The sequence below is a fragment of the Prenolepis imparis genome, unplaced genomic scaffold, assembly GCF_030444845.1.
Source record: "Prenolepis imparis isolate NDT839.2.m4 unplaced genomic scaffold, iyPreImpa1.0 SCAF_8, whole genome shotgun sequence".
Classification (NCBI taxonomy): domain Eukaryota; kingdom Metazoa; phylum Arthropoda; class Insecta; order Hymenoptera; family Formicidae; genus Prenolepis; species Prenolepis imparis.
The window spans coordinates 15355956-15379233 of NW_028141166.1; the positions used below are offsets into that span (position 1 = coordinate 15355956).

Here is a 23278-nt window from a genome sequence, read left to right on the forward strand (position 1 = left end):
AGAAAGTTTCTCGTTAGCGCTTTAAATCATTCTTCTGTACCCATTGAATCAAGTGTTTATTCATTCAATACGATTACTACATGATTTGTCACGTATATGCTAAAAATAGCTTACGACGTATAAAAAAATAAATTCTTTAAATGCCGTAATAAATTTCTCGATTACCATTATCGGTAGTTTGAGATTTTTTTTTTATTACTTTTGTCCTTCATTCATTGATTACCGTACGATTTGTCACGTGTACGCTAAAAATAGCTTACGGTCTTTAAAGAATTTATTTTTTATATACATCGTGAGCTATTTTTTGCATACACATAACAAATCGTATAATAATCACATTTAATGAACGAACACTTGATTCAATGGGTACAGAAGAATGTTTAAAGCGCTAACGGGAAACTTTCTCGCATGTGCAATCCAACAAGCGTGAATTTAAAATCGTACATCTGTGTGCTAGCAGATTTCAGAATAAAAGAATTGATAAACAATTTGTGCGAATTTCAAATGCGATTACTAAATATATCTTGATATATATATATGTACATATATTGCTTACTATCTTTGCAATTGATTTGATCAAAAACATATAACATTAATGAGTCTTAAAATTAATTATACGTAATAATTACTTTAATTGCAATAATTATTTGAAATTTAAGAATCTCACGAGACGAGTTCTAGGAGCATACTTAATATTAATTTGCAAATGTTTAGTTTCGTTTAGTTTCGTCTCTTGCACTCGATAAAAACCGCTTAAATGAAGTCTTTAATGATTAATATATAGCTGCCATTTACTTCGAAGTTGGTTATTGGACGAAGTTTTTACTCAAACTACTTCCGGTACTTACATCATGTTTTTAGGAGATAACTTTTATCGTTTTATTCTTTTAACATTTTTTATACCGCTTACGTATCGTTAAATGTCTTTATAATTTAACCGCAATTTAATCAGAACAGAATTTAATTTCTAATTACAAATAATATGGTAAGAATTATTTAAATAATTTATACTATAAGAAAGTTTTCTAATTAGTAGACTCGTGTACTTTGGAATGTCTCCCTTCTTTTCTCTTTGGCGTAAAAAATAATTAAATTTTTTTTTAAACAAACATGCTGCTATAGACTGTTCATAAAAAATGTACAATATATAAAATAATTTTATTATATGCGTGCAGTATTTCAAATACAATCAACAAACGTGAATGTGAATTTAAATGCAAGTATCACAAAAATAGTTCTCAACTCTGTTGCCAAAAGTCCTTTTACGTGCGTTGTTTCGGGAAATGGAGGTTTGAACACCATTTCCGCTAAACGGAGACGTCGGCTTTGTAGAACTTTATCCGCTCACACATACGTGCAAGGACATCATCTCAAACATCACGAAAGCCATATATCGCAACGATTTGTAGTTCTCACCATTACGTTTCTCGAGGAAAATACGTTTTCCCACTGACGCTATCAACTTGCAATATCCAGGAAATGATATAATCGCGCTACGATGCGAACACAATGCGCAAACCATTTATTCATGCATGATGAAAATGAAGGAACTCATTACTTTCTTTTGAAAACCATCAATCATACGTGAAACTATTATTATTGTATATTTTCTTACTAGCAACGCGCGTAAGATGAACTGATAATTTTTTCAAAATTTCAAAAATCTTTCCCTATCTTTTTTATTTTTATTTTTATTTTTTTTCAAATATCTCTCTCTCTCCCTTTCCTTTTCATAATTATTATACACTTATCTAACCATGTTCAATTTTCTGCGAAAGATCGACATGATTATGGAGCTTTTCCGAAATGTCCAAGTTACGATCACACAAATCGGAAATTTCACGTTCTAAACTTTTCCTCTAGGGATGCTGATCGAAACTGTCGGATGCGAATACTTTCTACTCGAACTGATTGAAACTTACAGGCCGATAATTGGATCGCGGCCGTCGCTCTATTGGGCCGCGTATCCGAATAGACACAATCGTTGCTTTGTCGGACTGAGAGTGCAATGTATAGAGGCGCGCCGTTGAGGGCTGATTTGGCAGCAGACGGTGCGCGATCCTGGATCTTTTTTATGGATCGTTTCTAATAAAGAGTCTAGAGTGGATATCGCCACGCATATATAGGAGGTTTTATAGATACACTTGCCGAAAAATAATGATCTCAAAGGTTCAACTTCAAACAGCTATAAAGACTTTACTGTGGCAAAGCGTCGCGTATGGTGCACCGTTTAAAAGCATTCCACCAAATTTCTCTGCCACAGCTGCGTTTTATCTTTTTTTAGCTTTTACTCCCTTTCTTATCGCACGGCTAGTTTTTCCCCGTGTAGATTTATAGAATCTATTTTTTAAGAAGGAACGTTTTATTGCAAGTCGTGCAATATTTTCAGACTTGAACAAGGGAGTGACTTATCCATTTGTCACCGCAAAAATTGTTACGGGCGAACAATTGCGAGACTCTTTGAAATATCAATTCTTTATATTTCTTCACATTATATATAAAATTTTAAGAGTTATGTGCGTATGTTCCATTTGATATTCAATCGGCTATCGCAAAATTAATTGTGCTATCAACAACTAGAGATGATTATCTTTCCTGATTTTAAAATGATAATTACTCATATTTTCTAAAAATACATAATATGATAGTATGTCAACTAAAAGTTGTATTAGTGTCCGCGTATAAACACGTACACACACAACACATACATGTGTATATATACATGTATGAGTGTTAAAATATTTTAATATAAATCATAAAATATGTTCAAATTTTTTCATTTATTGGAATAAAAATAATATTTGGATAAATATTATTTAAAATTTAAATATTATTTAAATATTACTCAATAGTAGAGAAAAATCAACGTAACAATATTTAGAAAGAAAATACGTTTCGAATAATACTATATAAGGCAGCAAAAATATTTGAAAAATTCTTTCCTTCAATAATTTTACAATATTAAAATAACGCAACTTGTATTTTTCATCTGTTGCATCTACAGTCAAAAAATAAAGTTTTTCTATCGTAAAAGTGTAGCAAAAAGCGACGGTTGTATTTTGTGTTTTTAACAATACAGCGTGCGCAAAATTTTACATTTTTGGCCGCATATTTTATGCAGTGCAAATGTTCAAAATATTTTTCGCATATTTTTGTTTATATCTGTTTATGTATGTTTTGCATATAAAGTATTATATAGCATTTTTAGAACTGACATATTTTAAACAAATACAGTGAGCATTTAAAACATTAATTTTCCATAACAATTTCAATGTTATGTGTATATTTCGAATAAATATGCGTTAAATCTTAATGTGTATATATTTTTCTTGTTTAATACAGTTATTTTATAGATAAATAAATATATTTTACGATTCTTTGAAACATGCACAATTGTGATTAACTACGAAACGTATCTTCAAAATAGAATTGCAAATATGCAAAATAATTAAAATTTTATTAATACGTGATTGATATTACCATAGAGAAATAAATGTCCTTATCAATTTTATTGTAAGTGGTTAAACGGCAAGTGTATCATCATTTTATTTATGAATGATGGTATCGAATGCATAAAACATAATATGACGAATATGAATGCAGCCAGATTCCACTTTTAATGCTCGTATCGATATGCAGCAGTATATCTGTGCATACTACGACGTAATTTAAATGCATTAATCCTTTGAATGGCAAACTATGATGTATCATCATATCATATGTGTGTCTGGATTGCTAACGCCAATTTATCATTGTTGTTACAATATTCGAGAGATAAACAACACAAGTGTACTTGAATTTTGGATAAAATTTTAGAAACATTTTTAAAATAAATAATCATAAATTTTTGCAAGACATGAAATATTCATAGACAAAAAATAATTATGAATGATAATAATAATTATTAATATACAATACAAACTTAAAATTTTGATAAAAAATATTATTAAAATATTTATCGCAATATTATGACGAGGATTTTTCTTATACATTCAAGTATATTAATATCCGTGGTTGGAGTTTTCTTTTTTTTATAAAAATGTTTATTTTATATGGCGTTGGAGTATCGGAAATAAAATGTAGATTTGTTTTATCTACGATACGTTATATAAACGTAATAGTTTGGTAAAATCCTATCAAGGAAAGAAGAAAATTTTGTTCGAATTACTTTTTATAAATATCAAATAACTTTAAGGCTGCATATGACAGAAGGGTGGCCGCATTATGAGCAAAGTTTATAAACAATAATTAATACGATGCTGATTATCAATTAATGACACTTTTGTTTAAAAAAAAATTATTATTCTTGTTACTATCGAAATAAACCCACATATATGGTAATCGGTTTATAAAAAGTATTAATTCAATATAGACATTTTTGACATTTATACAACAAATTTTCAAGAGAAAATATGTGCAATAGAGAGTGTGCGTGCGTGCATGTGTGTCAAATGTGTAGAGCAAAAAGAAGCAGTCGATGCGAATAACGCTCGAGGCTGTATCTACTTTACGTGGCTCCGGAATCCGCTCAGCTTTGACAACGGACGTAGCGTGAGCAAACAAGCCGCGAAAAAACAAAACTCCACTAGCGGGAAATCCGGAAGATGGTTATACTCACCGGTGCGCACCAATACGTTGAGCAGGACGTAGAGAACGAGGGTGGTGGCTCGGTATCCGTGTATTATGATCATCAGCCACCTCGATGCGTTGAATCCCGCTGCGTGCCATAGACCCGTGCCCTCGTGCACCATATTTTTCCGGCTGGCCCGTTCAAACCTGCTTCAAAACCGCCACCGTAGCTGCCGTGCGTCCCTCGCGTCCTCATACACCAGCACTCTACGATGTAAACCATCACACGACGATGTAAACACGGAAGTTATCGGTGTGGTCTCGATTCGCGTCTGCGGAAACGTCGATTCTCCGTCCGTTTGACGCGAATCGAGACGTCGAAAGAGTTTTCGTTTTACGAGAGAAACGGTTTGAACGAGTTAGTTGTTGAGAGTTGGATGCTTCAAAATTTTGATGCGACTTTTATTTACTCTGTTACAACTACAATTACACGATACGTATGTGTGAATTCTATCTCGTCTATGATGCATCACGTGATTCTCTCGACAACATTTCATTCGATGATAATGAGAACAGGATTCGAAATAATTTAATTCAGCGGTGACTTCTATGTACTATATCAGAATTTTCTCTAAAAAATAGTGAAACATTAAGCTTTTGAGAACTATTGAAATCTCTCCTATTAAAATTAATTTATCATATCTATCTTTTTTAATTTATTTTTTAATCAATATATAATTTTTTAATTTATTAAATTTTAATATATATATAAATTATAAATATACTAAAATAAAAATATATAAATTTCTCTCCTATTAAAATTAATTTATCATATCTATCTTTTTTAATTAATTTTTTAATCAATATATAATTTTTTAATTTATTAAATTTATATATATATGTAAATTATAAATATACTAAAATAAAAATATATAAATTTCTCTCCTACTAAAATTAATTTATCATATCTATCTTTTTTAATTTATTTTTTAATCAATATATAATTTTTTAATTTTCGTTAGATAAATACTAATAGTTGATAAGAGAGATTCTCATATATATCCCATAAAATAGCCAATAATATATCCCATCCAATAATATCCAATAATATAACTCATAAAAATATTATAGAAAAAAAAAATAATTGATATATCGTGCTGAGAAACATTGTAATATTTTATTGAGTAAATAGACTATTGGGTTGAGGTACAATAACATATCATGTATCAATACAATTGTATGAATAATTGTATTCATTGAATCAACTGAATAAGTATGATCAAATTTTGATTGTATTAATTATGTAATTTGCTTAATTAATTTAATATTTGTTTAAATAGAAGTAATTAACTGTATGTGTCGGTTTTGTTCTGCGTATTCTTTGTCAATATAGTAGTTTGGAATCGTGAAACATTTTTAATCTTAATATAACATTTCGCCGACTAATAGATTTAACATAAAAATTTGAATTTCGCTTAGAAAATATTTTTTTTTAAGATATAATTTTAATATAATTTTTATTTCACTTATCATAATTTTCATTTTTATATTATATTTTTAATTTCTTATCACTATATGTAGAGCATTGTGCTATGAACGTGTGAGAAGTTATTTCATCGTACATATATTAGAAACATATAAATTAAGACTGAAATGTTTACCAACATCCAAATCTTACATTGGAATATTGATCACTTAGTTCTACATTTGCGGTGAATGAGAATCGATCGGAACGCATCTATTTGAAATGCGATATAGTTTGATGATCATCCTACCGTATCCGTGAAGGGAGTCGATGATATGCGTATTAATGCGAGTAAACAGGTTCGTTGATTTTGAAATTTCTCGACTCCATCGCGAGATATTAGACAAGTTTTCCGAATAATTTCTACCGATATCGATAACGTTTCCAATCAGACATATCCGATATATCGAAGCTTAAATAAAAAATTTAAGAATTTTCCCAGATGCTTTGGTAAAACAGATTAAGGTCAATGGAGATTTAAAGTAATCTACACTTTACAGCATTACGTATCTAGAATATAGACGCAGATTTACCGGAGAATAACCAGCGCAACTCATATATGTAAATATTTTCTTCAACATTTATTATGTAACTTTTTATCCGACAAATATTTATTCTTTTAAACAACTGAAGAGAAAAGCAATAATTAACTAAACTAAATTCAACAAAATTAAAATAAATAAATCAATAAAATCAATAATTATTATTTTCTTAATTGAGAAGAGAATTTAAGGCAAAAATGTGCAAATTGTTTCAAATTACTCATTATATAAATAACATTTATATGTAACTTGTTTCTTGAAGCTAGTTCGATGTATTGCGCGATGCTTTTTACGTATTAAGGAATTGCGTGACATAAACCAAATTCCTAGTTGTCACATGCTCGAAAATTCCTTTCTCACGGAACAGGAGATATCAAAGCTCGTTTGCATGGAGGACATGTCTAGAGCGTGTCACCTCAACGTGAGCGATGCTGTTCGCCTAAATCTTGCTTCGCACCGCCTATCTCCTGTTCTTCTTCATGTGGCTGACGCTCTACTCAACAATAATATAAGTCAGAAAACTTATATTTTAGGTTACAAAAATTGATTAAATTGTCTAAATTGACAAGAAAGAAAAATCCTGTAGACATATCAATCATATTCGTACATCAGCGTTTATTTTATCGATTGGTAAATTTAATAAATTTCGATTGAATTGTTAATAATGTTAACATCCTAATTTAAGATTTGTTTAATTAAGATATTTAATTAAAATATGATCAAAAAATTAATTTTCTTAATTCTATTCTAAAATATTAAAAACATAACAAAAAATATATTACATCATACATTATATTTATATATAAGAATCTTGGGAAAAAGTTTTTGCGTCTGCTTGTGACATCGCTTTGATATTTGTCCGGGAGTTCTATTTACCGGACACGCTGGATAATTTTCTGTTAACGAGCTTGATGTCGCGGAACTTCTTTCAGAGTCGTTCTTTGCTCGCGAGGACTTATCGCTCATTCTTTTTATGTGGTGTTTTTTTTTTTTGGTCGGAAACGTGCAGGAACGAACCGTTGTGAGCAACCCTTCAGGCAACGCGAACGCTTATTCAGTAATTAACCGCTACTTCCGGAAATAAATCGAATTTTTTTGCAGGTTATTTACACAACATCGTCGTAATTCCGGCGACTTAGAGAAAGAAAGCGGAGATTAATATCGAGTTCAAAAAAGAAATGTGAGATATTTCTTGAGGATCCTATATTACAACATTTTTTCCCCCCTGTCCGATAGCGTCTACTAGTGTCACGTAAAACGATATTATACCGATGCAATTACTCGAAGACCACCGTACCGGAAGCATGATGACATAGTGTACTAACGACTCGAACATCAAAGCCTTGCCTTCCTGACTGCTAATTTCAAATGCGAAACGTTGAATGAAAGGGCCGCTTCTATTCTGATGATCGGGCAAATCTCGTGCGAGCGTAACGTTACACCTCTTGCAAACGTTTGTTCTCATATATTCCGGTACCTCTTGAACATTATTCCGATCGGCTTCTATCGAGATCAAAAACGTCAATATGCCTTTATAGAAAGATTTCCTTTGTATATTCATCTTTGTGTTTTCGATTAATGATCATTGTTCTGCTTTTGATATTACATCACTTTCAAATCGACCTCTCTATTTTGTCGGCCGTGAAAACAAAAGCAAGTAAGCAAAGGCAATATTTAATGAATCGTGGTAAAGTCAAATATTTTAATTTGCCAATGTACAAAGCGAAATAAGTCCTACTACAGACACTACAGTTAAAGCAACCGTACACAGTAAATCTTGACGTAGGCGTTTCACATGAGGTAAATAGTCGCTAACAATTGACTTGCCTCGCACTTTGTGTTCAATGTAAACTTAGTCTAGAATACGACCCGAAAAGAGATTCAGTAGAAGAGATACTGTCAACTTCGTCAGTTGAAACTCGGCATGAAATTCAGCCTCGTAGATGTAACGTTAGCTATATAAAGGATCGACCGCATACTTCGAATGCTATATGTAGCTTGAACACTATGTAACTTTCTTGATATCTTCAAGTTCAACAAGTTCTTCGACATGCGAATCCGTCCGTTCTCGCACCGGGAACTTAGGAATCGACGTAGGAAAGGTAGACGTTCCCAAAGGAAGTTCCATTTACTCCGGGGGTGTTCCCGAGAATATCCCCACAGCTCGGATTAGAGCGCGTTACTGCCACTGGTGCGATGATATCTCATCTGAGACACGATATTAACTTCGTCACCTTCGACGAGATGATAACTTTATCACCTAAAGCGCAACACTAACCGCGTTAACGGTTCGTCAGATCTCAAAGCTCGTCTTATCCCGATGTTCACGGCGGCGATACGATAGTCCAAACTAGCGCAATGACCATAATCATAAGATTTCCGGTAATGTGTGTAGCTATACGGCGCGAATTTACAGACTGCGTTTTCGCCTCGTTGCGGAAGCAGCGAGAAGAGAAGCAGCGATCTCTCCCATCCTGCCTTTCGGAACTACTCCGATAACTTCCGCGCGCTTACGTTTGTAAGCGCGGGTCGGTCGGTTGGTCGCTCGTTACAGCGAGCCCTCTTTGCACAGGCATTTCCGTAGAGAACGGAAAAGAAACTTTGGCTTTCCGCTCCGCCGACGCGCCGTGTGTATTTCTCGCGAGAGCGTTGGAAATAACGGAGTAGACACATGTCGGTACGCGGGGCGTAACCTTCCCGGCGGTTTTCGCTCTCGTGACCCAGAAGAAGCTTTCCAGCGAGCACCTGAGCGTTCACCGACGTGCATCCTCAAGCCGTCGCGACGCCGCGCCGCGCCGCGGATGCCGTGCGTGCGGATCTTCCATTTGGCAGCTTGCATTTTCCTCTACGTTTTCGTCCTGGAAACAGGAACTTTGATGTCTCGCTCCGAGGAGCAGCGTCGTTACTGAGTAAAGAGTTGAAGAAACGACACGTGGCGGTGCACCGCAGTGTCGTCGTACTTGGAGATTCCCGTAAAGAAGAGTGTTTTAAGAGAGTTTGAATGAAGAAGTAATGTGAGAAGACGAAAGGACGAGAGTAAGGAAAGAGGATTTTCGAGGATCCTTCAAGTGTTCATATTTCTTGTCTCACGACAGTTTAATAAGAATAATAGTTGGTTTACCGCATCGAGATACTTTTGAGAAAAAATTATGAGCCCGGTATATATATATATACGAAAGTAGAAAAAAATATAATTTATTAGTTATTAAAAATAATTTTATCAAACTGTTGCTTCAACGTGTTTGTGTACTACATAAAAAGACAAAAACCGTGTTACATAAATTTTGGCGACTGTAGTTTAATAAAATTATTGTTTAATAAATTATTTATATACACACACACACACACACACACACACATATATATATATATATATATATATATATATACAGGGTGTCCCAGAATGATGGGGACTAAATTCGTGTGCAGATTCCTGAGATCATTTGGAGACGATTTTTCCTCAGCAAAAATGTCGAGACACCAATAATTTTCGAGTTATAAGCGATTGAAAATAAAGGGTTTTTCGCAAACTAAGCCTTGTGGAAATAAAATAATAATAAATTCACATTCTTCAGTTAATTGCAGATAGAGTTTACTTTAATAGAATTTTAATTTAAGGCTTAGTTACAAAGATACATGATGGCAAAAATTGGAAACATGCAAAAAATAATGACCTCCCTCGACATTTTCGCTGAGGAAAAATCGTCTCCATATGATCCCAGGAATCTACACACGAATTTAGTCCCCATCATTCTGGGACACCCTGTATATATATATATATACACACTCTGAATTCGAATAGTCCATTAGTATGATGTATTGTGTAAAAGGAGTGTATATATATGTATATTAGATACTTCGTTTATACAGTATTATGGTAGTGGACTATTCAAATTCGTGTCACGTGATGTTCTGTTTGAAAAGCAGAAACTTCAATGTTGCACTGACATACGCGTGCGACTGTGATACAAGAAATAAGAAGAACAAGAAAAGAACAAAACAGAACAAATTTTTGTATGTGAAATGCGCTATTCGCAACATTCGACTCAAAGTTATAGGAGATCATTGTATTTCCAAAGAAGAGGATAAAAACAGATGCATGAAAATACACAAGAAAATTCACGCTTATCTCATTTGTTTTCAATATTATTAATCATGTAAACACACTTTTTCTTTACAAACAATTATTATAGATTTTAACTTGCAAACAACATCGCCTATTTGATTTCTAAATGAAAAAATTATATAATTCTTATTATATTTATTATTTATTTGGTATTAGAAAGATTTCTTAAGAGTCTTGTTTTTTTTTCATTTTTCATAAGTCTTTTTAAGTGATTATAATTCTCCTCATATGGTCCCATAATTAAAAAAAATGTTTTATTAAATTATTAAACATTGCAATTAGAAAAAATATTATGTAATTTAAAATACAGAATAATAATAAAAATTAATTTTAACTAAATAAATAACTTCTTGTCAATAAGCAAAACTCAAATATATGATTTCTAACAATTTCAAGAAAGAGAGTTTTCGAAATATTTTATAACAATTGTACTTTGTAATTATTTTATATTTGCAACTAAATACTTCTTGCAATATAGAATCATGGTTCACTAAAAAACAAAGAACAACTATTCTAAGATGTACCATGTTTTTTAAATAAGTACCAACATATAAATATAAATAACTGTCCTGGATTAAATCATGAAAATTACAGCAAAGCTAGATAGAAGCCACCTTTTTATTTATTTTATTTCGAGATATTCATGACTATGTACCGTGTATCAACGAGTTATCTATACAGAAGGTTGCATTCCGTAACTTGCAGGATGTATGTATATCTCATGCTTCTCATAATATTCATGCCGAGGTTACGCCACTTTGGAATGTCCCGAAGACATTCATTCACGACATCAGAAAGACAGACAATGTCGTACAAGAAAGTGTTCTCGGGACACCATTAGCCCTGTCACCTAAAATGTTTCGTTGTCGAGGGATAATATTAACTACGTGATCCAACTGTCAACGCATTCTCTGTCATGAGAAGTCAGTAACTGGCAGTTGTGTCGAGTGTGGTTTGTGTTTTTGCGCCATGAATGAACTATGACATCGAGCCATCGCAATAAAGAAAAAGAGATAGATTGTTAATTTATTTGTAGATCATTTATTTAATTTAAAGAGGAGATTGATAGAGAAAGAGAGAGAGAGAGAGAGAGACAAATGCGTTTTAAGAAAACATCGGGGACACATTCGAGGACACTAGTATACACATGATTTACATAACGTAAACTGCATTGCGTTGTTCTATCTTGACAGAAGACAACTGTGAGCGAAGATATGTGCAGTAACGCATAAATCAGGTGAAAACGGATCTCACTGGAGAGATACAATGCTTAAGTAGATAAATCTGTCGAGAAGCGTGAAATTCGCTCTGCTACTCTATCTCTTATCTTTTTCAAAGTATTAAATATAATGTAAATCAAATAAATATATTATATTTCATAATTTAGATTATACTAGTATACTCAAACAAAAGTATTAGAAATAATATTTTTAAAAATTAAGATATTACTTGAATGAAATCGATATTATGATTGATAACGAGCAATCATAAAATTAAAAAAAAAATCTATTAGAAATGATTGTAGAGAAAAACTCGCAAAAGTTTGAGAATATTTACGCATATCGAGATAATCAATTGGCATCATAGAGAAAAGGCAGCAATAAATTTCGATATTTTCGATATTTTCAATATTTTTGATATTTTATAATCAACTTGACATCTTTATTTTTAAGAGTGTATACCTTTGGGTATACAAGTGAACGCACGCGCGAGACTTTTCTGTTATTCAACACCTCTTAAAGTCAAACTTTCGCCGGAACTTTGAATAGTTGCACAATTCCGACGAGTGCTCGAGCGAGTTACCGAAAGTCAACTGTGCGTTGACAATCTTGTAATTAATATTAATTCTCGCTCATTACCCGACACACTAGTATTGCAGGTGCATCCTCGAGAGCGTGCAACGTCTGTCGTGGAATATTACAAGAGGCACGAAGCGCTCTAGGTCATGGAACTTCTTCTTTCCCGTCGAGTAGTGTCAAAGTTTCTCCTCTTGGAAGACGCAAACTCGAAGATCCGCGTGGACCTTCTCCCGGTTTCACGGATATTGTACAAGTTTTGGAGATATTGCGCGAGTGGGCATAAGTTACGCGTTAGCAAAAGCTTTCTAGAACACGCAGATATGCCCTTCAGGGAGAAAGACATCGTATCTGAGGGCCAACGTAAGCACACTTATATATCCTCCAATTTATCGTAAATATCTATATTTTTTACATAAATATAAGTTGTATGTGCAAGCGAGGATGTGGATGAGGATGCAAGAAAACATAAGAAGAGGAATGAGAATCTATTAATGCGAGCACGTAATCCCCATTGTTAAGAAACAATCACTGATTGTTTAAAATCAATATTTATTATATATCTTAGATCAATGTTTAATTTTCGATCAAGAATTTTTGCGTAGAATAAATTTAATTTCGATTTTCTCAAAACACTTTCTTTTAGACTTAATAATTCTGACGCCGAATAATATCCGCATATTTCATGACAATGAATAATATCGTCATGTTTCATCGTTGAAGGTGCGTTCTTTTTTCAAATTGTTTGTAATTTAGTGAAAAAATATCCTAGTATGCATCATCTTACACTAACAAAGAACCCTTCATCTCGCGGAGCTCCACAATCATCACTTTAACCGTAATAATAAATTATATCGGTTGCGTGAATAAATATATAAGAATAAAGACTAATTTATATATATATTTATATATACATAGGATATATCTTATGTACATATATATAAATTAGTTATAGACGCATATATATTCAATCTTTTATCTGCTAGATATTTGAGGATCATTTTTTTACGTATTTATTTTTTTAAGAAAAATTACGTTTTTTTTTCGCACGAGTAAACTTGCCTGTGTAAAAATTGAGAAGAATTCAGGGGTAAGCGTGTGGAAAGATATTTGTCGCTACTTTCACGCGTGGAAAAGTGCAGGTGAAGAAATGTTTCCTTTGTTACTTTGTATGTGTATGAAAAGTAAACAGTATTAGACATGCATTTCGCAAATAATTCGATTCCAATATACCTCTAGGTAGTGTTTGCAATTAATAATTCAAATTCATTATTTTTGTAAAAATATCCCCCCAAAATTGTTTCACGAGATATCAAATTACATTTTCAAAATATAAAAAAAAGGTTTTATTAATAATCATCAAAATAACAGAAATCTCTTACAATTAGTATTAAAGATAACTATCAATTTAATAAAGTGTGGAGAAGATACAGAATACGCCCTCCGTAAAATTTCCCAAAGTACCGATGAAAACGATCAAAGCATCATAACTGCAACAGCACGTAAACGCGATCCCGGTAAATTGTCAAGAGAGTATATCGTTACTGTGAGAAGACATTATACGAATGTCTTTGTCGGATATCCAAGTCGCGGGCAGTTCGCGTCTTTGTGGAACCCGAACCGGAGCTCGTGGAAGATATCTCGGTTTAAAGGCCTCCCTCGAATGTGCGGCTTCGGGGATTACGACGGAGTTGCCTCTTTAAGGATCCACCGTTGCTCTTGAAATTCGAGCAAAGTGGATATAGTTCGCGGGGGCAATTCGGTCTGGCCCTGTAGCCAGGACACGCTCAGGCTGTCGTAAAATGTTGAGGGTAAGCTGCTTTTTGTTGAAAGCCCGGGGGTTTTGGTATGTAAGGGATGCGCTCCCACGGACATGGCGCTAACTTTAAAGAGCACCTCGTAAAAATATAATTGCGCATATATCATGATTTATCGTACATAACCGTAATTCTGGATTTCAACAAGCGAACGCGATATGTCTGATATAAACGCGAAGAACTGCCTTTACGGTGCCGAGCGTTTGCGTGGGAATTGTCAATTGACAACTCGGCGTTTATTCAGCATTAAATACAAAATCTAAGTTATATCTGTATTTTACAGCACATACCTTAAGAAATGTATGAATATATATGTACATAGAATATAGAAGCGCAGCATATTACTCAGTATATGTATATAATTGCATAAACGTTGTTTTGAGATTAAAAAAGGTTACTATATACAGGATTAATTAAAAATAATTAAAAGATTTAATTGCTCAGATTAATGCAAAAGCTTTTACATTGCTCCTAAATTAGGGGAATCTATAAGATTTATTAAAGAAAATAAAAAATATTATATAAAAAAAATTGTTCTTATAATAATTATCATTATATGTTTATCATAAAATTTCTTAATAATATTTTTGCACATTTTGTTTCAATGTTATATAATCAAGTATAAGTTAATATATTGTTATTAGTAAAATATAATAATCTCACTCCATTTTTTATATGTATTCTTCAAAAGACGGACATTATACTTACATATTAATTTCATAAAAAAAAGCTTTTTATAGGAAAGGAATAACGACTTAATTAGCGCATTCATATAAAAAATGTCAGAGTTCTACGCGGAAAAAGAGGAAAACTCCTAAAGCCATTTTCTCTTAACAAGTTTACGATGTCAAACAATGATAAGAGAACAATGTGAAATGATACATTGGGAACAATTCAATATTCGAGAAATTTTCTTTGTGACATCCATTTCTTTTTACAATCTCTCTACAAAGTCTCTGTAATATTGAGGCTATTATAATGATTTTTCTTTGTAGGAAAATCATAGAAATATCATATCGTAAGAATGAAAAGAAGCAATGGCAATTGACAAAAATATCTCGAATAAAGTATTTACATAATTTTTAGCTTATACAATATTTATACAATATTTTGGAAAAATAAAAAAAAAGCAATTTAATTGAATTAATTAAATGCAGGCAAAAATTAATACAGATGAAATGATTCATTTAATTGCGCCATTGCTCCGAGATAAATTTTATTGTAATGGCACAGTGTGCGAAATATACGAAAAAGATGCGAAACACATTTCTACTCCGAACATCACGGATCATGACGTAAATTCTCGCATACTCTGAAACGCCAAATCGATAATGACGTATGCCGATCAATCAGAGACTCGAATAGCCGTGCGCGCGCGCACATTTCGTATCTCGAGAAATGCGTTTTACGTTCGTATATCGTTCGTCGTGTGTGAGCGCTCTCTCGCTGATTTAAGCGAGCGAAAAATGTAAGGCGTACTTTGCGCGCAATCACCGGAAGATTTTCCGATACGTGTTAATCATCCTGAGACATCTCGATTTCAATGGCTGCGTATACCGATAAAAAAGGGTCATACTACTGCGCTTTCGTTTCTCTATTACGAGCGAGCATTAAGCTGCGGAAGACGAGCATCGGTGAAAACTCTAACGAGTGACCTCACAGTATAAGAACAAGCAGTAAAGAAAAAAGATGAGGCGTAACGGCAGCGAAAAACGGATACGATCGTCGTTGCAGTGGTGGTGCAACGCGAACGGCGCGGCGCGGCGGTGCAACGCGGTGCAGCGACCACTGAAAGTAACGACATGGCACGAATATACGGTAGATCAGGGCACACACAGCGGCGCTTAGAGATTAACCTGTGGACATTTGTTCGGCAATACGGTGGATTAAGTTTCAGCCGAAACTTCTCCCCGGGGAATCCCGCAGCGCGCACTTTATGAATACTAATTGCTATCGGAGAAGACATTTGCCGCGCCGGAAATTTATCGGCTTTATCGGGAACCGGACGCTCTCCCGTCATATTCCCAAAGGACCTCATTGCAAAGAAATATCTCTCCGTCATCGTCGAGCAAGATATATATGATCGTGATATGCAAGTAAGCCGGTGTTATGTCTAAAATATACGTACAAAATATACGTACAAAGAGTCTAATATGTGCATATATACGTACAAAGAGAATTTTCTCTTAGAATTTACCTTGAAAATCATGATAATCGTGGGACAATATGATATAAAAAGAATTTTATGAGAATTTTTCTCATTAATATTTTATTATAATAAAAATAATAATATCTATTATATATAATAAAATATAAAATCTGTTTTGATTAATTTTATATTTTATACAGTTTAGTAAAATTTTATACAGTTTAGTAAAATTAATCAAACATGTTTTCTATTTTATTGTAATATAGATATTATTATTTTTATATTGTGATAAACATTAATCAGAAAAATTTTCATAAAATTCTTTCCATACCATATTGCCACGATTACCATGATTTTCATGGTAAATTTTAAGAGAAAATTCTCTCAGTGTATACGTGTATAATATACTAACAATAAATGAAAAAAACATTTGATTCAAATTTCGTCCCAAATTTCGCTATCTGTTTTCGGTAATTAGATTTTTACGGTAGGCGTGCATATTGTGAATTGGCATGGGACTATCGGCTTGGCACTTTTGTGATACGTATGTATTATACCGTACAAGCGCGCATATAAGCACACGCCAAGCGCTTTAACAAACTAGACTTCTGAATAGGTTTTTATCTGCATATACACAATTACGAGCGTTGCGGATATAGCAGCTCACGTGAAACACGCGCTCGCAGGCGGCTTTGCGGAAATATGGATTTATGTTGTCGAGATCCGTGGTTTTGCAAAGTATGAAGGAATAAAATATATGGGATGTATACGGAAAGTATACAGATAATTATTTAATTTATTTTCTTATGCTCATATTTAGATAAGCGAATTAATAATTGCATAAAATTTGCAAAAAACACGTCTTTATATATGTTATAATTAGTTTGTTGTTATTATAGTTACGCGCGTACATGCATTTTCTGCTCTTTTCCAATAAATAAAACTTAAATGTGATGGAATAAAATTCAGAAAATTATAAAAGATCTGATATATAGTGTGCACTCTCGATTATTCTCTGCCAGCTTTTTTTGCTTTATGCAAATGTGGAACTTTTTTAATTGTTTAAATTGCGGAACAAAAAGTAAAATCTATTTTCTCCTAATTCTCCAACTTTTTAGCTTAACATGCTCATACATTAATTACATTTTACTATTAATTTTTATGATTTAAATAATAATTGTATTCATGTAATTGATGTATGGTAATTTCGTGTTGCCGATCTAAGCTGTAAGTTACTATTTATGAAAAAGAACGATAATTCTGCTGCAAAAGAGATATATAATTATAACATTTTAAAAATATTTTACACATGTTTTTTAAAAGCAAGTCCCGCATTAAATAAATAAATATAGATAAAACATGTTTTTATTTACTTTGCTTGAAATCGTCTTCAAAAAATATGGTTATTATTATCATCGTAAACGGATACATATTTTTCTGTTTTAAAATATCTTTCTATGTTTATTAATAAAATTATATTGTTTTAATATTAATATTGTTTATTAATAAAATAACTAAATTCAAAAAATATATTTGCAAATTTATAATTATTTTGTTCTTAAGCAAACTCTACAAAAATTAAAATTATAAAGTCACTGTCAATTATTTTAGATGATGTTAAAGAAATAACTATTCACCATTTTGCCATCAATTCAAGCTGTGTACAATGGCGTGCAAATGACGCTGACAGTGCAATTTTATATAATATAGTAATACGTTTTATATAGTTCCTAATATAAGCATCACATCAGTTATAAGCTGAACATGTCATGCGCAAGGCAAAGGCATCAACGCGCATACCGCTATAGAATTAAAGCGCACTAGAAGGATAACAATTCCGCGGTCTCGTGCGCTGATGATCGTGACAATAACAATTTCATGCAATAATGCCATTTTATCTGGCCATTTACAAAGTAATACTGACCTATTTAGCGAGGACATTTTATAGATGCTGTTATTGTTTATTTTACTAATGTTAAAATGAAAAATAAATAAAATGTATATTTTTTTTCTTCAGCAAAAATTATTTTATTAAAGTTATTAAATTGTTTAACTCAATGAATATTTTTAATAACAAAATATTAAATATTAAATATTAATAATTAAAATATTAATTATGATAAATAATACTGCAAACAATTGTCTGCATTAAAATATTATATATATAATATTAAAGTGAAAAATGATATTATTTAAAGATATTTTATTATAATAATTTCTATTTGATGGCGCAAAGCTACTGCGAAGCACGTTTCGAGCTGTATATCGAGATAGATAAAATATATATTTTTAAAACTTTCCATATATTTGGACTTTTCTCATATTTAAAAGAATTTTTTATTAGAAAATATTTTATATTAGACAGAAGTCCGATCTGCACTTCTCTGTAGGTTCTAGATAACTTTCCCCAATAAAACTAAACTTTGGAAAACTAAATATATCAGTTATATATAATATTTATATAAAATAAATTTCTTTTATATATTGATAAATTCAAATAAAGCAAGTTTAACTGTGTTCTAATTTCTTTTTACTCTAAAACATTTTTATCCTTTATATCTATATAAGCACCGGTATTAGTAACTCATTTTTTCAAATATAGTAAAGTTCATAATATAATATCATAATACCTCTCTCGTCCACAAATGAAAATAAAAAATAAAATCTATTAGAATATTAATGTCATATAAAGTGATATTAAGAAACATGGAATTAGAGAGTATATCAAATTTGAGTATATATAAGGTTTGACCAAGATACCAAAACGCAATCCTCATGACTGATGGTAACATATCTTTGCATGCATGCATGCATAGAGCTTGCTTGCCGGCTTGGATCTGGCAATTGCATCCGGCAATTAACTCTAGCATCAGCTATACAGTACTGCGTCAAAGCGTTGAATCCCACGAACCATGTACGGCTAACCATTTCCTCGTGTATTCCATGCTATTTCGAAAACCGAATTTTTTTTTGTTCAAATTAATTCTCACAGCTATCGTCTCTCTGGGCAATTGCCAGATGGCACGTGTCGCTTATTTGCAATCTAAACGCTATTGAGAAAATGATACAATCATAAGAGGAAAGAAATCGATTCAATGATAAATTTTATCACTTTATGATATTATAATACGTTAGCTTTGAAATCTTCCCGCAAACATTCCTATGTTTGAGTACATATATTATTTTTATGACCAAATGCATTAGCGCGTTAGCAATTTTAATAGTTACAATTCATAAATATTTTTTTATAATTAAAATTTATTTGATTAAAATGAACAAACACTACGATTTGATGATCATTTTAGGTATTCAATATATTATATATTTGTAATTCTGGACTAAAGCGTTGCGTGAACTAATTTCCAGTATATATTCGAAAGTTAACGCGCCGGAGTTAAATCAGGTAAAGTATTCGTAACGAACAAGAGAAATCACGGGATTCCTCCAATGCAGCGGCTCGTAGCTTAAAATTAGGTATTGAATCGATTTGTATCGCGATATGCGAGAATTCTATCTGGTCCTATCTTAACGCGCGAGGAAAATAAAATATCTCGTTCTCTAATCCGATAGTATCGAGTCTTCCCGAATGTACCGCTCGTATCCCACCAAAATTGTATTCCGTCGCTGCTCTACTTAAGGGTTGAATTCCGTCTCTATGTATCTCTGTGTGCACTTGTGTGGGAAATTGCGTTGCGGTCGCTCACGTCGGTTAAAGAACCAGTGATGCTGAGCACGAATTTAACCTACAGCTTGGTATCAATTACCCGGGTCAATCGTTGTCAAATGTTGCGTTTAGTCGGAAGTTTGCGTTGGCCGGAAGTAGCGGCAAAGTAGGATCATTGAAGACAATTCCGACAATTTTGCAAAGATGATGCTCATATTGAGAGTGAAGAGAAATAAATCGAGTAAAACTAACATTTCAATAATGTTGTCAACTTGACCAAGCCTTTAATCTTTGTAACGTATAAAAGTTTATCTACTTCTCTCTCTCTCTCTCTCTCTCTCTCTCTCTCTCTCTCTCTCTCTCTCTCTCTCTCTCTCTCTCTCTCTCTCTCTCTCAAGATTAGATTGTAATGTAAAAGATGTTTACACCTTCATCTTTTAATTAATTTAGAGAACAGATTTTTCTTTTATATTTCTACAAAAATTTCGTTCGAGATTTAACTACTTAATGTTAAATATGATTAAAAAATGTTATGGCATAAAAGAAAGGAGACGAGAAATATATAAAAACTTAAACGCGAAAACTTTTTTTAAAGAGAAAAACTTAAAACTATATTTTTTTAAAATAAGGATTATATATCGATTAATATTAAAATTATATTATACATATATCAAAAGAATTGTGTAAATAAATATCATTAATTACTCCCAAATAACATTAACAAATAAAAATTTTTATATTGTTATCGTTGCCCAAAGCATAAAAAATGTTATTTGTCACTCTAAACTTAATATTAATCAGTAATTGTATATAATATTTTATTTTCCACTGCGCTAAATATATGAATGTGTATTTTTATTATAATTATTATAATATCAACCTAATTAATTAACGTATTTTTTACATTTTAATTATCGCGCGCACCATTCTTTACATTTCCTATCTTAATTAACAGCCCGCAAACTAGAAAAGAAATTAAAACCACTGCGCTTTTCCTTGACTTAATTTTTGCGATTTACAAAGCTTTTTTAATTTATTGAATATTTGCAAATAACATCTTTCAAAATAACGTGTTGAAGATTAAAATCGTTCTTTTCCACCGATGCTATCAATTATGTCAAAGCGGCTTGTAAAGCTGTATAATGTATGCAAAAGTAATCAATTGAAAATCTGTATTCTTGATGTCTAATATTCATTCATATTACACGATCTCATTATGCACTGGATATCGACTCATATTATACATGTGCATAATTTGTCGCAAATGTTGCGCGGTTCGCTAACATTTTTTTTTAAATCGACATGTATTATGTAAACTGATATATCTGCATATTAATAGTTTGTAGCTAACATTAACGTTAGCGTTAACGTTAATATGAAGATTATGTTCCTCTTGTATAGAATTATTTGATTAAACTTTTAATTACAAATTTTTACGAACAACGGGTACAATATAAAATATTTTAAATTGAATCTTTCATCATATAATAAGACCCCGAGTATGCTTAAAATTTTTTCAATTTTATTTCTAATTTATTTATTTTAAAAATCATGTTATATATAAAGATTTTATAAAGAGAGAGAGAGAGTGTCATAATTTATCGTCTGTTGTAGAATTAAATGTTACAAAATAATAATAAAAACATAAATAACATTAAAATATGAATAATATGATAGAAACGTGTAGATATGCATAAAAATTAAGCAAGATTGTAATATATTTTTGTAAAAAACGCGCATGATTGATGCAATTAATATTTCATTAATTTCATCAAACATGTGCGTTTATATGTGTATATGTATAATGCGCGTGTATATGTATAAATAAAACAAAATAAATTTTATGCAATTGTGCATTAAAATTTGTCAAAAATTAATATGGCAAATTTTGCAGATTTTATATTATTCGTAAAATAGCTTTATGAGATTTATATTGTTACAATTACAAATAACATTCAGTAGCAATTTTAATATATTATTTCTCTAATTTTATTGTAAATTCAAATTGTATTTGCACATTTTCAATCGTTACGTTCACGAATGTAACATACGTAAAGCAAAAATAGGTATAAATATGTATACAAAATATAAATACACAAATATATGTTAAATATGTTACATTTTATGCAAATATCATTTCTACGACTTAATGAAAAATCGATCTATCATATTTTTTTGAAACAAAAACAGAGATTAACAAATTGCATGGATATTTAAAGTATAACTGACATGTTTCAAGCGAAAATTCTTTTGAAACGAGTCAGTTGCAAAAGTGTTAATGTCGGAAAAATATATAATTAGCGCCGCAAACGAGCGTAGATAGATGTTGAAAAATGCATGTGGAAGAGAAACGTTTCGGGTCTTGGTAAAAAGATGCTTTTGATAAAAAATTCTACCACGCGCGGCACCCGATTATCGAGCTTTCTGCATATGTATCGTTGACCTCAACGTGAAACGCTTCATACTCGAGGTTTTCAGAGAGCGAAAAATGTTGGCGCCATGTAAAAATGTGGTCTCATCAAAAGCCAGAAAACTCGATACCACGCTTGATTTCCACTCGTTTCTCGCAAATTGATGCCGACTAATCCTTTTATTAATGTACTTAAATTGTCATAAATTCATGGAATTCACCAATGGGGAATAGATAATTAATTTAATTGACAGAAAAGCTCGGCTAAGGGGACAAGAATTAAACGAAGCGTCGTAACCGACTTCGCAGAAGGAAAAATTGAGAGAGATACCAAAAGTAAGATAGAGATAGAAATAGAAACTCCGTAATCGCGAAACTTTCTAAACCCTCGCTACCGAGATTTTTTACCTTCGGCGCGAAAAACTTTCCCTGACGTAATAATCGAATAACAAAATAGAAGTTGTGTTTTTAAGATCATGGAACACTTTTCGATGTTGTGTTTCTTAAAAATTTTTTCTGTTAATAAAATGTAAAGTAAATCTTCCTTGTTGCGATAATGAATAAAAACTTCGTGCCAAATATTCACAATATGAGAAAATAAAGCAATACGCCTAATAAATATTATAAATAAAAAATTTTAATATTATAAATTATAAAATAAAAAATTAAATATTGTAAAA

General features: G+C 31.8%; 1 protein-coding gene across 1 annotated transcript in view; it reads right to left on the reverse strand.

The window, feature by feature from the left end:
• The window catches only part of LOC145939481 (lachesin), an 89575-nt gene that overhangs the window by 54493 nt on the left and 11804 nt on the right, over nt 1-23278 (reverse strand). Inside the window, exon 2 of the mRNA XM_083043811.1 lies at nt 4619-4836. Coding sequence (XP_082899937.1) covers nt 4619-4751 — 133 coding nt within the window. The 5' untranslated portion in view covers nt 4752-4836. The remainder of the gene's footprint in view (nt 1-4618; nt 4837-23278) is intronic.